The 12,611-nt window shown below is 39.9% G+C and overlaps 1 protein-coding gene across 4 annotated transcripts in view; it reads left to right on the forward strand.

Annotated features, from left to right (window-relative positions):
- Positions 1-12,611, forward strand: part of LOC108884557 (endonuclease V) — a 56,877-nt gene that overhangs the window by 510 nt on the left and 43,756 nt on the right. For all 4 annotated transcript variants that reach the window (XM_018678508.2, XM_018678512.2, XM_018678510.2 and 1 more), the window contains exons 2-7: positions 695-866; positions 4,335-4,469; positions 6,286-6,325; positions 7,700-7,812; positions 12,146-12,214; positions 12,404-12,532. In XM_018678508.2, coding sequence (XP_018534024.1) covers positions 695-866; positions 4,335-4,469; positions 6,286-6,325; positions 7,700-7,812; positions 12,146-12,214; positions 12,404-12,532 — 658 coding nt within the window. The remainder of the gene's footprint in view (positions 1-694; positions 867-4,334; positions 4,470-6,285; positions 6,326-7,699; positions 7,813-12,145; positions 12,215-12,403; positions 12,533-12,611) is intronic.

The raw sequence follows: 12,611 nt of genomic DNA on the forward strand, positions 1-12,611 counted from the left end.
GATTTGTGTGTGTGCTCACACAAGCCCCGTGGAGCTGTGAAAGTCCAGCTGGGAGATGTATCATCAGTGTGTGAACCTTGAGCCTGGTTTATCTCACAGATTGTTCATTCTCAGTCCAGATATAACTAAACTTGTTTTTTGTTTGTTTTTTAAATCAACAATCACGAAGTCTACTTCATAATCTCTGGTCTCAAAGTAGAGCGGTCAAACTTTTGCACAGAAGAAACCTTAGACCTTAAACCAACTGTAGGAAAGTTTTGACCAATCATCAGCCAAACACAGTTTTCTTAGAATTAAGTGTTTTTTTTTTCTTTTAAGTTTTAAATTGTATCTTCTGCAAATTCTGTCTCTACATTCAGGTGTAGAGCCAGGTATGCAGTTCTGATGAATAAAATACCTCATGCTTTTTACTGATGAGTAGTTATATCATAAAGCCCTTCTCATGTATATCAAAACTATTACAGATGACATGACTTTGGTGTCTTGAATGGTGGCTACAGTCTTGTTTTTCTTATTGATGAAAATCTACATGTAGTGTGTTTTACAGTGTAATATAATTGAATAATAGCTCTGTTGTTGACTTTTACTAATATTACAGACATAAACAAATCTCAAGAGTGTTTTTAGCACGTATGTGTATTTGTATCTGTTTGTGTTATGTGGGTGAAAGCTTAGTAATCTGCTCTTTGTGCAGTGAGCAGGCCCGTCTGAGACAGCAGGTGGTGGAGGAGGACACTGAGGACTGGCAGAGGAGTCCAGACTTCTCTGGCCTGGAGAGAGTTGGTGGAGTGGACCTCTCCTTCATCAAAGGGGACGACGTCAACGCGTGCGCCCAGCTCGTGATACTAAGCTACCCCGACCTCGAGGTGAGCTGTCCACTCACTGCGCCCAATAATTACAGATGACCCTGGGGATCTGCGAGCTTTGTCGACCTTTAGTGGTGAAAAAGGCAACAGCAGCAGCAGTAATGACAGAATGCATGTCTCTGGCAGTTTGTGTTTGGATAGTTGAATGCAAGGTCTCAGTAAGGGGTTTGCTAAGTTTGCTACTTTTTCATCACTCCTAACCTCATGGTGACGACAACAAGCTGACTTCAGCAAAGTAGTCATAGTTTTACTAAGGCTGTCTGGCTGCTGCTGAAATGATTACTAATGCCTCAACATCACTGATAATTTCTCCTGTGATTTTCTGTTTAATTTTGAACTTTAAGCAATGTCCAGATATACTGTCGAGTACCTGGGAGCTGTTTTTATTAAACACATGTTAGAGTCTTTTCTCTCACAGGTTGTTACTTTAGATCCATATCAAACTCATTACTTGATATTTTACAGGAATCACAACAGGGCACACAACTGTAAAGTCTGACATATCACACATTTATTTGTTCTACTCAGAGTCAGTTACTCTTTTTGTCTGTTCATTGGTGAGAAAACGGGTTACAACAAGAAAAGGCTTCTCACACCTACAATTACCTGAACTGCTCTTAGGCAAGTATTTACACTATGTACAATTTCACACACATGTAGATCAATCTAAGCAAGCACGGTCTGGTTGGGTGTCGGGAAAAAGGCAAAAGCGAATCCAGCCTCTCCAGAAAGCGTTTTAAAATCTCCGCCATCCACCCTGGTCCAATCAGCTGCTCCCCTCACAACTCAACTTCCTTAAAGCCAAATGACAGGAACAGGTGAAAACTGTGCCTCCTCTGATAACTGCAGTGGATTTTAATATCCTTTACCTATAAAGTGGTAGATGTCTAATCTAAATGAAAAAGTAGACTTGTCGAGTATAGAAAACAATGGTAATACACACAAGAACTGCAGTTTAATGTACAAAACAACTCAAAGTCGAGTCTTGTTAAGCCAGCTGTTGTTATAGTGACCTTGGCAGTCTCAATTTTCAATATATTTACTTTTCTGTGTAGCCTTTCATAAGCACTCCTCTTTCCTGCTGTTTATCTGTGTATTAATGAGGGCCACTGGCACACTTCCATTGTATAACCCATTATAATTAATGATATTTGTCAGTGTATGTTGTTGATACATGGATCCAACAAGGCTAATGAAATGTTGCTCAGAAATTCTGTCCAATAATGTGATTATGTTCCCTGCTTGCTTTCAATTTACTCTAACACTGCCACCTAAGGCCATTTATGACACAAAGTAATACTGGTAACATAATGCACAGTGTGTCTGTCCACTGCTGCTGATTTAATAGAAAAAAGGCAAATGTTTAGTACTTTTAAATAAACTAGCCTCAAACAGAGGCTTAACACTTTTAAACTGTAAATTAGAGTAAACATCCTTGTCAGCATGAACAGTCCTAGTTATTGAAATTCTTGGCAACAATACCAATACCACATACCAAGATGCCATGTTTCATCACTGCTGTTTTGTGGAGAGGGATGAAGGCCACTGCTGTCAAACATAAGTCACTGACATATCTTGAAAGGTACCTGACATTTCTGTCTATTGAGAAAACATCCTTGTGTCAAGGCTCTGTGGGCCTGTTGCCGTGCACAGTCCTGAGCTCTTGCATGTTTCATTTGTAGCTGCTGCTCAGAGCCTTTACAAAATATGTTTGTGTCAAATGTTACAGCATTTGAGACCTTGGCACGTCTCACTGCAGAAAAACATTTTCCTAACTGGTCAGAAAGTTGCTGAGCATCTCGAGCACCAAAGCATTGCAGCCTCTGGTCTCCAGAATCCTATTAATACTTAGTGCAGTAAGAAGGTCACCATTGGAGATATGGATAGTGGAGGATGGTGTTGCTTAAAATAGATTGGTACAAAGATAGAAAGGTTCAGAGGTGCATGATGCCTGTTGATGAATACTAACTTAAAAATAAAAGCTTCCGGATAGACTGAGAAAATTCCGTCATTTTAAGAAGCCAAGTCATAAACCTAACCAGAGTTTCATTTTAAAATGTCAGTTCAAAGACTCTCAGTTGGAGAGCCTTAACCTTAACTATATAACATGTTTTTCATATTTAAGTGAGAAATATTTGTTTGCTCTTGCCGGCATCTTACAAAACACATGTACATACTGACATACAACAGGGCTGTGGACTCAGTCAAGAGAAGGTCCATTTGGCAGTGCAGACAGATGAGCAAACAGATGATATCTGAGATTATCCTGATTGGATATTAAGGCTGTATTACAGGAATAACATACAATGGCATACAGAGTCAGTGTTGTGAAGTTTATTTGAGTGATAAATAAATAAATAATAAATTAAGATTTTAAATGGAAATAAATTTGGTGTGGTACATACAGTAATGACTTGTTTAGTATTTGAAATACAGGACTTACATTTGACTTGGGTCTTAACTCAAGATTTCATAGCCAAGACTTAAGCCTTAAGCCAAAGGGAATGCTTTGTCCACCTCTGTTGACTTGTACTATATTACCAAACAGGACATTTTCATTGAACTTCCAGCCTTATATGAGCATTTGCTAGCCAGAAGACTTTAGCCTGCTAAATCACGAGTGCACTTTACCAGTGGACACAGTCGTATCAATCTGGTGATCGGGTTATAAATTTACTTTCTGTAAATATCACTTTCTCATGGAGCAGTCCTCATCAAGTCCAACTAAACAAACAACTTTTTTATAGCGAAAATTCATGTCAAAAGAATCTTAATCTGAAAGAAAAAAACAATATAATTAAACTTGTGCTGGCTAACTGTAGCTAAGGATAAACTGTGTTTTGATGGACCACACCTATTAGCATCACTGAACCTCAAAACTGATGTTGACATTAGCAGGTTACTTTTCATGTGGTTCAGTATGTTTCAGCTGACTAGCATAGTAGCTAACTAGCCCGCCCTGCTCCAGTGGATGTTTGTATGGTCGCTAGTTCAGTAAACTAAGATGCTTGTTATGCTGTAGCAAACAAAAAACATGCTATTTGATTCAGTTTAATTTTAAAGCTGCATAACCTTAATTTAAGTGTCCACTTATGAACACAGCAGGTAACTGAAATAGAATAACTTTGTCTGATGTTCAGAATATGTTCGCAGCCTTTAATCAACAAGAAGTAACAGATGTTTCATTTTGTGCCAGATGGGGGATGTTAGTGATCATCTTGCACAGCTTGTGTATGTGTCTATGGACTCGCCCTTATATATACACTGGGGGGCACACATTTGTCTGAAGCATGCAGCACCTGAACCCTGATGATGTCACTGTCTTAGCTCCTTTTAGGACCACAGATTTCTGTATCCAAACCCAGTGTTATTATAGTGAGCTGACTGTTTGATCACAGCCTCTCAGCCACCATGCTGCCCTGAAAAAAAGTCATAAACAAAATCTCGTGTCTGTCCCCCTCATGCCAGGTGCTGTATGAGGACAGTCAGATGGTGACCCTGACAGCCCCCTACATAGCTGGCTTCCTGGCCTTCAGAGAAACCCCCTTCCTCCTGGAAGCTCTGGAGCGGCTGCAGGAGAACCAGCCCACACTTCTCCCTCAGGTCAGCTTTTGCACACATACATTAGTGGAGTCATAACTAGTTGTTAGGTACTTGATATAGGTATTAGACCTGCTTTGGATCCTCTGTGTCACACCTGTTATTTGTTCCTCATGTGTGCTTTATATCAAGATACTTTGATATGGTCTTGAGTCGAGTTCTGGTGTGAGGCAAACCATTTCCTCATAGCTGATTCTTTATTTTTTGCATTTGCTTGTGTTAAACCAGTGCCTAAGAGGCTACAGCTACATTAGCAGTGACTTGAACTCTTATTACATGTAAAATGTAGATTAAAGTATGACTTAATTTGGAGTAGTTCAAAATTTTGGGAAATGTGCTTATTTGTTATTTTTCCAAGGGTGAGATGAGAAGATATTGTCCTGTCTGTGATTAAGCCTACTCAATAGACTCTATCCAAAAAATATGCAGAATTAAATCTTTAAAACTAACGAATTAGCACATTATCTAGCTGTTCAACACAAACAGGAATGTAAAAATGTCAGTTTGTGTTGACAAATGTATCTGGCAACCTGTATTATAGCCAGAGGAACTGCACAGAAGTAGTGAGTGAAGGGGTAAATGGTTTGCTACATGATGTAGCACCCTTAAAATATGGACAAAGTCAGGCTATCAGTTTCCCCCTGCCTCCAGTCTTATGCTAAGGTAAGTTATTATTAACTGTGACACCAGAGGAAATACCATGCTGTGTGCCATTGTATATCAGAGTGGTTCAGAGGCAATAAAAAGACCAGTCCATGTCAGACTTGAATCAGTCTATTTGTATTTAATTGTTGCCTCTGGTGGACCCAGGCTCAGTCATGCTTTGATGTCAATGCTAAAGGCAGCATGCAAAAATGCTTACACCTTAGAATTAGTTTTAGTAGTTATAACATACTACCTGCAAGCATGTTAACATTACATGCCAATATTATATTAGCATTTCAGTTTACAATGCTATTATTAATCTTAAATTACAGATGAGGCTGGGGATTTTGCTCATTTATTTTAGTGGTGTTTGGGATGAACTGTGGAGATGAGTGAGTGGAAATTTTGAATTAGTTTTTTTAAATGAGCTACAAGTTAGCTACACACCCAACAACTTACTGATATTACTGGGCTTTTCAAAAACTGTAAACCGTACCTTACTTCATGCACATTAAAATACACTGAATACATTGCAGTTACTGTGACATAGCTCCTCTGTTCTCTCTGTCTCTCACATATACAGTTTTGCCCACCACATGTGTGTGCACACACGCACACATGCGCGCACACACACACACACACACACACACACACACACACACACACACAGTCTTACCTCTACCGCAGTCCCTTTATCTGCAACCTTTGAAGTTAGCTTTTCCTGTCACTTACAATTCACTGCAGGAAGAGAGTCTGTAGAGTGAGCTTCAGCTTCCAGAATTCACTGCTGTGTCAGAGCTGGAAGAGTTAGAATATCAGTTTGAGGATTTTGTCTCTCACTAACTTTAACTTTTGAAGCTCAGGATGAAGACACTGTTTTCTCACTCTTCATTTGACATTGTATGTAGTTGCAGTTATGACCAAAGAATGTCCATAAACTGAACCAAAGTTAGCAGGCATTTTAACTTTGTTGTTTCAGAGGGAGCAAGTGTGTGATTGGCCGTAATTAACATTATTCATTACAACTGTACTTTCCCCTCTATGACATGCCTGCTAGACAAAACCCTGGAAAAAAATGAATGTTTTAAAAATGAACAGGTAACAGCTATAGCTTTGTTTGTGCTATAGATCAGTTAATTTCAGTTGTGTGTTTGCTGTGTTTCCTTGTCAACAGGTGGTGTTTGTGGATGGGAATGGTCTCTTCCACTACAGAGGTAAGTCACACTGGTCTATACTGACCCAGGGAATGTTTCTGCAATATCTGTTCCTAATTTTTGATTTATGGAATTAGACATTAAAGGACAGGCCTATAATTGGAGTAGAAAAGCACTGGGTAATATGTGCATTACCCAGTCCCATAATAACTGTATGTGTGTTGGCTCACTGTAATGACTTAGAAAGATACTTAATGGAACTGGGCTGTCATTAATAAACTTTGTTACACCTGTGCTTTTCCTGCTGTGACAAGTCAAAAAGTGAGAAAGCTGTGCTGTGAGAAAGGTCTATTGCTATCAGTTACCCAGAGTGATTTATGGCTAAAGTTCACATTGCATTAACAACCTCAGTGGCCTAAATGTTGGTCCTCTTATTTTGAGAAATAGGGCTCATTTGCTTTCTTTCCAGGGATAAGATGAAAAGATCAATATTAATCTCATGCCTCTGTGTTAACTACAGAGCTGGACTTACTTAGCCTGAAGCCAGAGGAAAGACTCACATACTGCCAACTCCCCGTACAATCACAAACATAAAACAAACACATTCCTGTTTATGGAATGATTAGCAAACAAGATACAATAGGTCTAGAGTCAGCTTTAGAGCTTTTGGTAGCTATATTGATTCACTTCAGACAAAGCCAGACAAGCTCCCTGTTTTCTCCCTGTTTCCAGTCTTTTTCAAGATAAACTAAGCTAACTATGCCCCGACTTTACCTCTGTACATAAAGGATAAGGCTGGCGATATTCTCTGTGCTTCCCATGGAGCAACAAAGTTAGTATCAACAAATTGGTACTAACAAGTACTGCCTGTGTATTCAAAGCCTGATACAGCTTTGTGCCACAGAGCTCCACTGGTGTCTTAAATATTGAAAATATACCAATGAGCCACACTGTTACACTGGCTGATATTTTCCTGAATTACCATGAACACACATACTGTACTTTATTTTGAGTCAGTCCCACATGCACTACACTTGTGCCAGAGATACTCACTAAAGCACCAAATGTAAATTAATCCACAGCTGAAAATAAAAACATTTATTTTTGAATAAATGAAATTATACTCTTCTGATTTACTGACAGCTCTCAGTAAGAAAGCAAATGAACATGTTTTTTTTGTTCAAAATGTTGAACTGTTCCTTTAAGTAATTTTTAAGAATGAGACTCGCAGAAGTACGACTAGGCCAGGTCACAACTTATAATAAATAGATCTTGTAGTAAACACCTGACAAATATTTTGAATGTGACTGTATAGTGATGTCATTTCATTAAATCACATATTTAAATTCAGGTTCATTCCAGCTCTGTTTTATAGTTCTGTTTTATATTGGAGCTGATTCGGTTTTTGTTACTGTCCTGGTTTGGACCCTGCAGAGTTCGGCCTGGCATGTCATCTGGGAGTGCTGTCAGGGCTACCATGTGTTGGTGTGGCCAAGAACCTGCTGCAGGTGCAGGGTGTGTACAAGAGTGAGGAGCACCAGTCACAGGTGAGATGGTCACTTCTTTAGTGTTGTTTTTTCCCTTTCTGTGCTGTGGAGCTTTGTCACTCTGTGGTTTGTCTTGCAGAACAATAAATGTAATAAAGATGCTGATGTGCTGCATCATATTCAGACATGTATAAAGGCCTTTCCTGTAAAAGAGAAGAGCACACTTTCAGTAATCACTTTTTTCTGTTGTATTTACTCACTGCATTCCATGAAAAAAGTGAAGAAATGTCAGAGAGGGACAAACAAAGGACAGAATCCTCAATTGCTATTCAATGTGCATCTCTGTATGTGCATATGAACTCACACTTAAACATCTATTTGTATGCGCTTGCAAGTGTGTGTGTGTGTTGGTGTGTACACTGTTTTGACAGTGTGACTTTTATTGTAAGCCAAGGCCTCCTTGTGTAGCTAATGCTAATGTGACTTTTTGAATACAAATCAAAGTGGAACAAATACCTGTTGGTCAAAGTATACCTGTGGGACAGTAAAATCTGGATGTCATTAATATGCAAATGCTCACTTTGTTTCGGTGGAGCCTCTGTGACCTGTTGGGGAAAGAACAAAATCAAGTAGAATTTAAGTCTGACTCATGCTCAGGCATCTGGCTGCTATCTAAGATAGTGAGATAAACATAGTATTTTTTAACTTATAAAACAAAATGTGCATCTAAAATGTTGTGGTGTGTCATGGAATGTAACTGGATTATATCTTCACCTGTGCCTTTGCTATACACATCAAAATCTGGTCTGTCACGTTCCATTTTTGACCTGGATTTCTGAAGAAGAAGAACATTTAGATATTTTCAAATGTTTACATTTGCATAACCTCTACATGTGGATTGTAGATGCATTTACACTTTACACACTGTGTTGTTAATGTATGTGTCATCCCTCAACCTAACTTTTTTTGTGTGTTCTGACATTGGCAATAACTAATCTCAGCACTGTACTTGAGGAAAACATCAATATGTAAATATTTCGTAGATGATGTCAAACCATAGAGGAGAAGTGATGGGCATTTCCTGTAATGCTGATGACAAGTGCTTTTCAAAAGGGAGCCAGAGTGGATGGCTCTACCATTCATCTGATTCACTGCTAACTCAATTAGCAGGCAATACACTCTGTTTGTAACCCCAACAGTCTTCATGTAGTAGTATAACATGCTAATTCAATTCTCTGCAGGAGTGTATCCATCTCCCGCAATTAGTGTTAGTGGCTGTGGAATCAGAAAATGTTGGTTTGTCTCTGCTTTGGGAAGGAATCTGATCTCTGTGTTCACACAAGACACATCACCTCTTGAGTATGCAGTCACATGCACGTACTGATACAACCTGGGCCAAAATCCTACTGGCTCAGACATGATCATTTTAGGTATCAGGTAGCATCGGCATCACACGTCTGTGCTGCCTCTTTGGGTTCAAGCGATCAGCTTTGAATCAGCTGCTGTGCATGAAATTTTAGAAGTCCCTTCCCGTCCATACTGATGTAATTGTCAGTCTCTGGGGCTCCGTCTAATTTGTCCAAAGGCACGCACAGAATCGCAACGCCTTGACACCAGCTTCAGTGTTTGATCGCTTGGTGGGGAAATTAGCTTTGAGGTAATCTGTGAAACACAAGCCGTCAGGCTCCCTACCAAATTTCAGAAAATTAGCCGTTTAGAAATAAGATTAGCCATTACCGGCTCTACAAGCCACACCACCACGTACCACTGACAAGCGATAGGCTGCCATACTCAATTAGATGTCATAGAGGGTTTCCAAAAACATTTACAGCACACAGTGTTTTCAAAAACCAATATTCAGTCTGAGAAGTGTCTCTGAAGGCTCCAGACAGAACTCTCTCTCTGTTGCAGTAATTAAATGCACCTGCCTCAAGAGTAAAAGAGGTGTGTGTTTGCATGTGTTTGTGCGTGTGTGTGTGTCTTTATAAGACGCAGGTGCACAGATTCCTGAAGGAATTAATGTGGAATGTGGAAATAAAATAATTTCTAGCAAAAGTATTGTGTGGTTGAAAAGCACAAGTACACATAATTTGTTGCAGGATGGTCCTGTATCCACAGTCATCGATACACTGTGTAACACATTGATCTTAACTAGTTTATCGTCATATTAAGCCTTTAAGAGCTTCTTAAAGGAATGGCTCAGCATTCTGAGAAACACACTTAGTCTTTATCTCTCTGAGAGTGAGATGAGCAGATCGATATTACTCTCATATTTGTTCATTATTAGTACAGAGCTGGAGCCTGAACGTGATTAGCAGTTAGCGAACAGCAGCAGTGTACAGTGACTTTCTGAAATCACACAGAGGTTGGCAAGTATGTTACAAATTATGTCTATGTATAGAAATGATAAGACTGAGACTGTCCAGTCAGTACAAAATGTGTGGAAGCCTGAAGCCTGAAGGAAGACTTCAACTCAGAAATCCAACTTGCAAATAGTCATTTTACATTTATGTTTGTGATTGAAGTTAACAGATAAAATCAATCATGCCACTCAGTGTGCCTCAGAGGTGGGTAGGTTGGTGTATTTTTGAACTTTGGACAGAGACAGGCTAGCTGTTTCCCCCTGCTTCCAGTCTGTTAGCTAGCTATGCTCACCACATTCTGATTCTAGTTCTGTACTTGTGCTGCATTCCTGCAGTATTGGCAGAATGGGAAGAATAGGAAATCATCCTGTTTTCCGACTTTGGAATATTCAAGCTTCTTCACCTCCACTGCCTTGTAGTCATCATTTAAATAAATAAGCTAATTCAGCCTAAATTAACACATTTTGTGGTATGAAAAATTTGGAGCAGTTCATTAACAAGTGAAACCAGAGACAGTGTACAGCTTCTTTTAAATGTGATGAATCACTTGTATTAGTCAATGGAGGCTTTGCAGCCATTTTGTTGACACTCTTTCCACCAAGCAGAAAGTATTGCAGCTGTCAGAAATTCCTAATGTTTTTGACTCTAAATTACAACTTGCAGACTGACATGAACAGTTTGGAAGACTGAATTTTCAAGAGGTTGAAGTAATCCCTTTAAATCAAGAAAAAAATTAAGCTGTAGTGTGAGAAAACTCAGATATTCTAGTCTGCTGGATTTTTTTTCTCTTTACCACTAAATAATGGACTGGACAACTTATTAAGAAAAAGAGTCTTTGCAGTGTAGTCCCCAAAGCAGTCAGTGTGTCCATTAAAAAACATACATGCATCCCGTTGAAGTGTCCTTGAACAAAACCCTTCATCCTACCTTCTCTCTAGTCGCTCTGTTACTTGCAGTGAATTCCCACAAGATGTAAATGTAATGTGTCTGTGCTTGAGCAGAGACAGGGGAGTGCAGTGTGTTTTTGTCTGTGCCGAGGCTGAGACAAAACGAAAAGGATGAAAGAGGAGAGAAACTGTTTTGTTTCTTCCTTTTTGTCCTTGATTCAGTTTTTGGAAAATGATATCTGTGTTGAAGTTTCTTGTTGCCCAGCATCTGTCTGATCTTACCTCTCTTTTTACCACCAGTGTAGCTTTCCTACTCTTCTTCTCCATCCCTCTCATCTCTCACTTTGTCTTCCTTCCATCTCATCTCTTTCTCTTTTTTTCCCTTTTTTCTCTATGTCTCTTTCTCACTAATAGCCTGGCTGTAACTCAAACTAGTGTGTTATTGATGACTTGCTCTGTCTTTCTGCTGTTCTGGCTTCAGTCCCATACTTGCTTCATAGAAGCCAAATCTCTTGCTCCCATACAAACACACAAACAACGCACACATGCCCTCGCACACAGTTGGCCTCATCCCAGCCGGGATCGGAGGCCCTGCGCAGCCCCTCCTGTCTCCCTGCTGGCTGCTTGCTGTAATCAGTCATAGTAGAGTGGACACTCCATCCATCACCCCTTGGAGGCTAAGCTCCCTTCATGGCTCTGGCCTATAACCCACAGCACACCTGTCAACAGCAGCCCACATCACTGTGTCTGACTTTGTACTGTCTCTTCAACTGTGAGAGCAAAACTTTAGTTTCTACTGAAGAAAATTAAATAGAGGTCATTTTAAAAAGCAGTTACCCTGAGTTCATCATCCACCAATCATGAATACAAGGCATCTGTCTTGCCTAGTTTGGGCTTTCATAAAAAAATTAAAATGCCAGATAATAACATCAAGTATTATTCAGTTGATTTTTTAATCTTAGAATTTTGAAACATACTAGCTTCAGTTAGACATGAAAGTCAATACACACAGAGGTTAAAGAGAAAGAGACCAGAGTGTGAAGTCTCCCCAGCAGGTTAACAGTTTGTCTCAGTTTGCTGCTGTTTGCTCTGGCATGCTGTAAATCTTTTTTGACTTTGATTTTTGTTTCTTTACCTCGGCAGATAGCTGCTCTGCAGAGAGGAGGAGACAGCTTCCCACTCACAGCCGCCTCAGGCAAAGTGCTTGGAAAGGTGTGGCAAAGGACAGACACACAAAAATAGAAACAACTAGTTTTAACAGAGGTTTTGTTGTTTTGTTGCCACTGACTTCAAAGAATAGACACCCTGCTAAAAGTCAAACTCAACAAAATGTGTGTGATGATCACCATCAGACAGAGAGCAGAATGTTGAAAAGTTACTGATGTTTCTGTCTGTGTGCAGGCGCTGCGTAGCTCTGACAGGAGCTCTAAGCCTGTGTACGTGTCTGTGGGCCACAAGATCAGTCTGGACACTGCTGTACGCCTCACACACTCCTGCTGCCGCTACCGGGTCCCCGAACCCATCAGACAGGTACATACACACACACACGGTGCATTCAATCAGGTCTCTTTGACAGCGCGGCCGAGAGGAAGCTCAACCTGGAGAAAAA

This window comes from Lates calcarifer, linkage group LG5, assembly GCF_001640805.2.
Source record: "Lates calcarifer isolate ASB-BC8 linkage group LG5, TLL_Latcal_v3, whole genome shotgun sequence".
NCBI lineage: Eukaryota > Metazoa > Chordata > Actinopteri > Centropomidae > Lates > Lates calcarifer.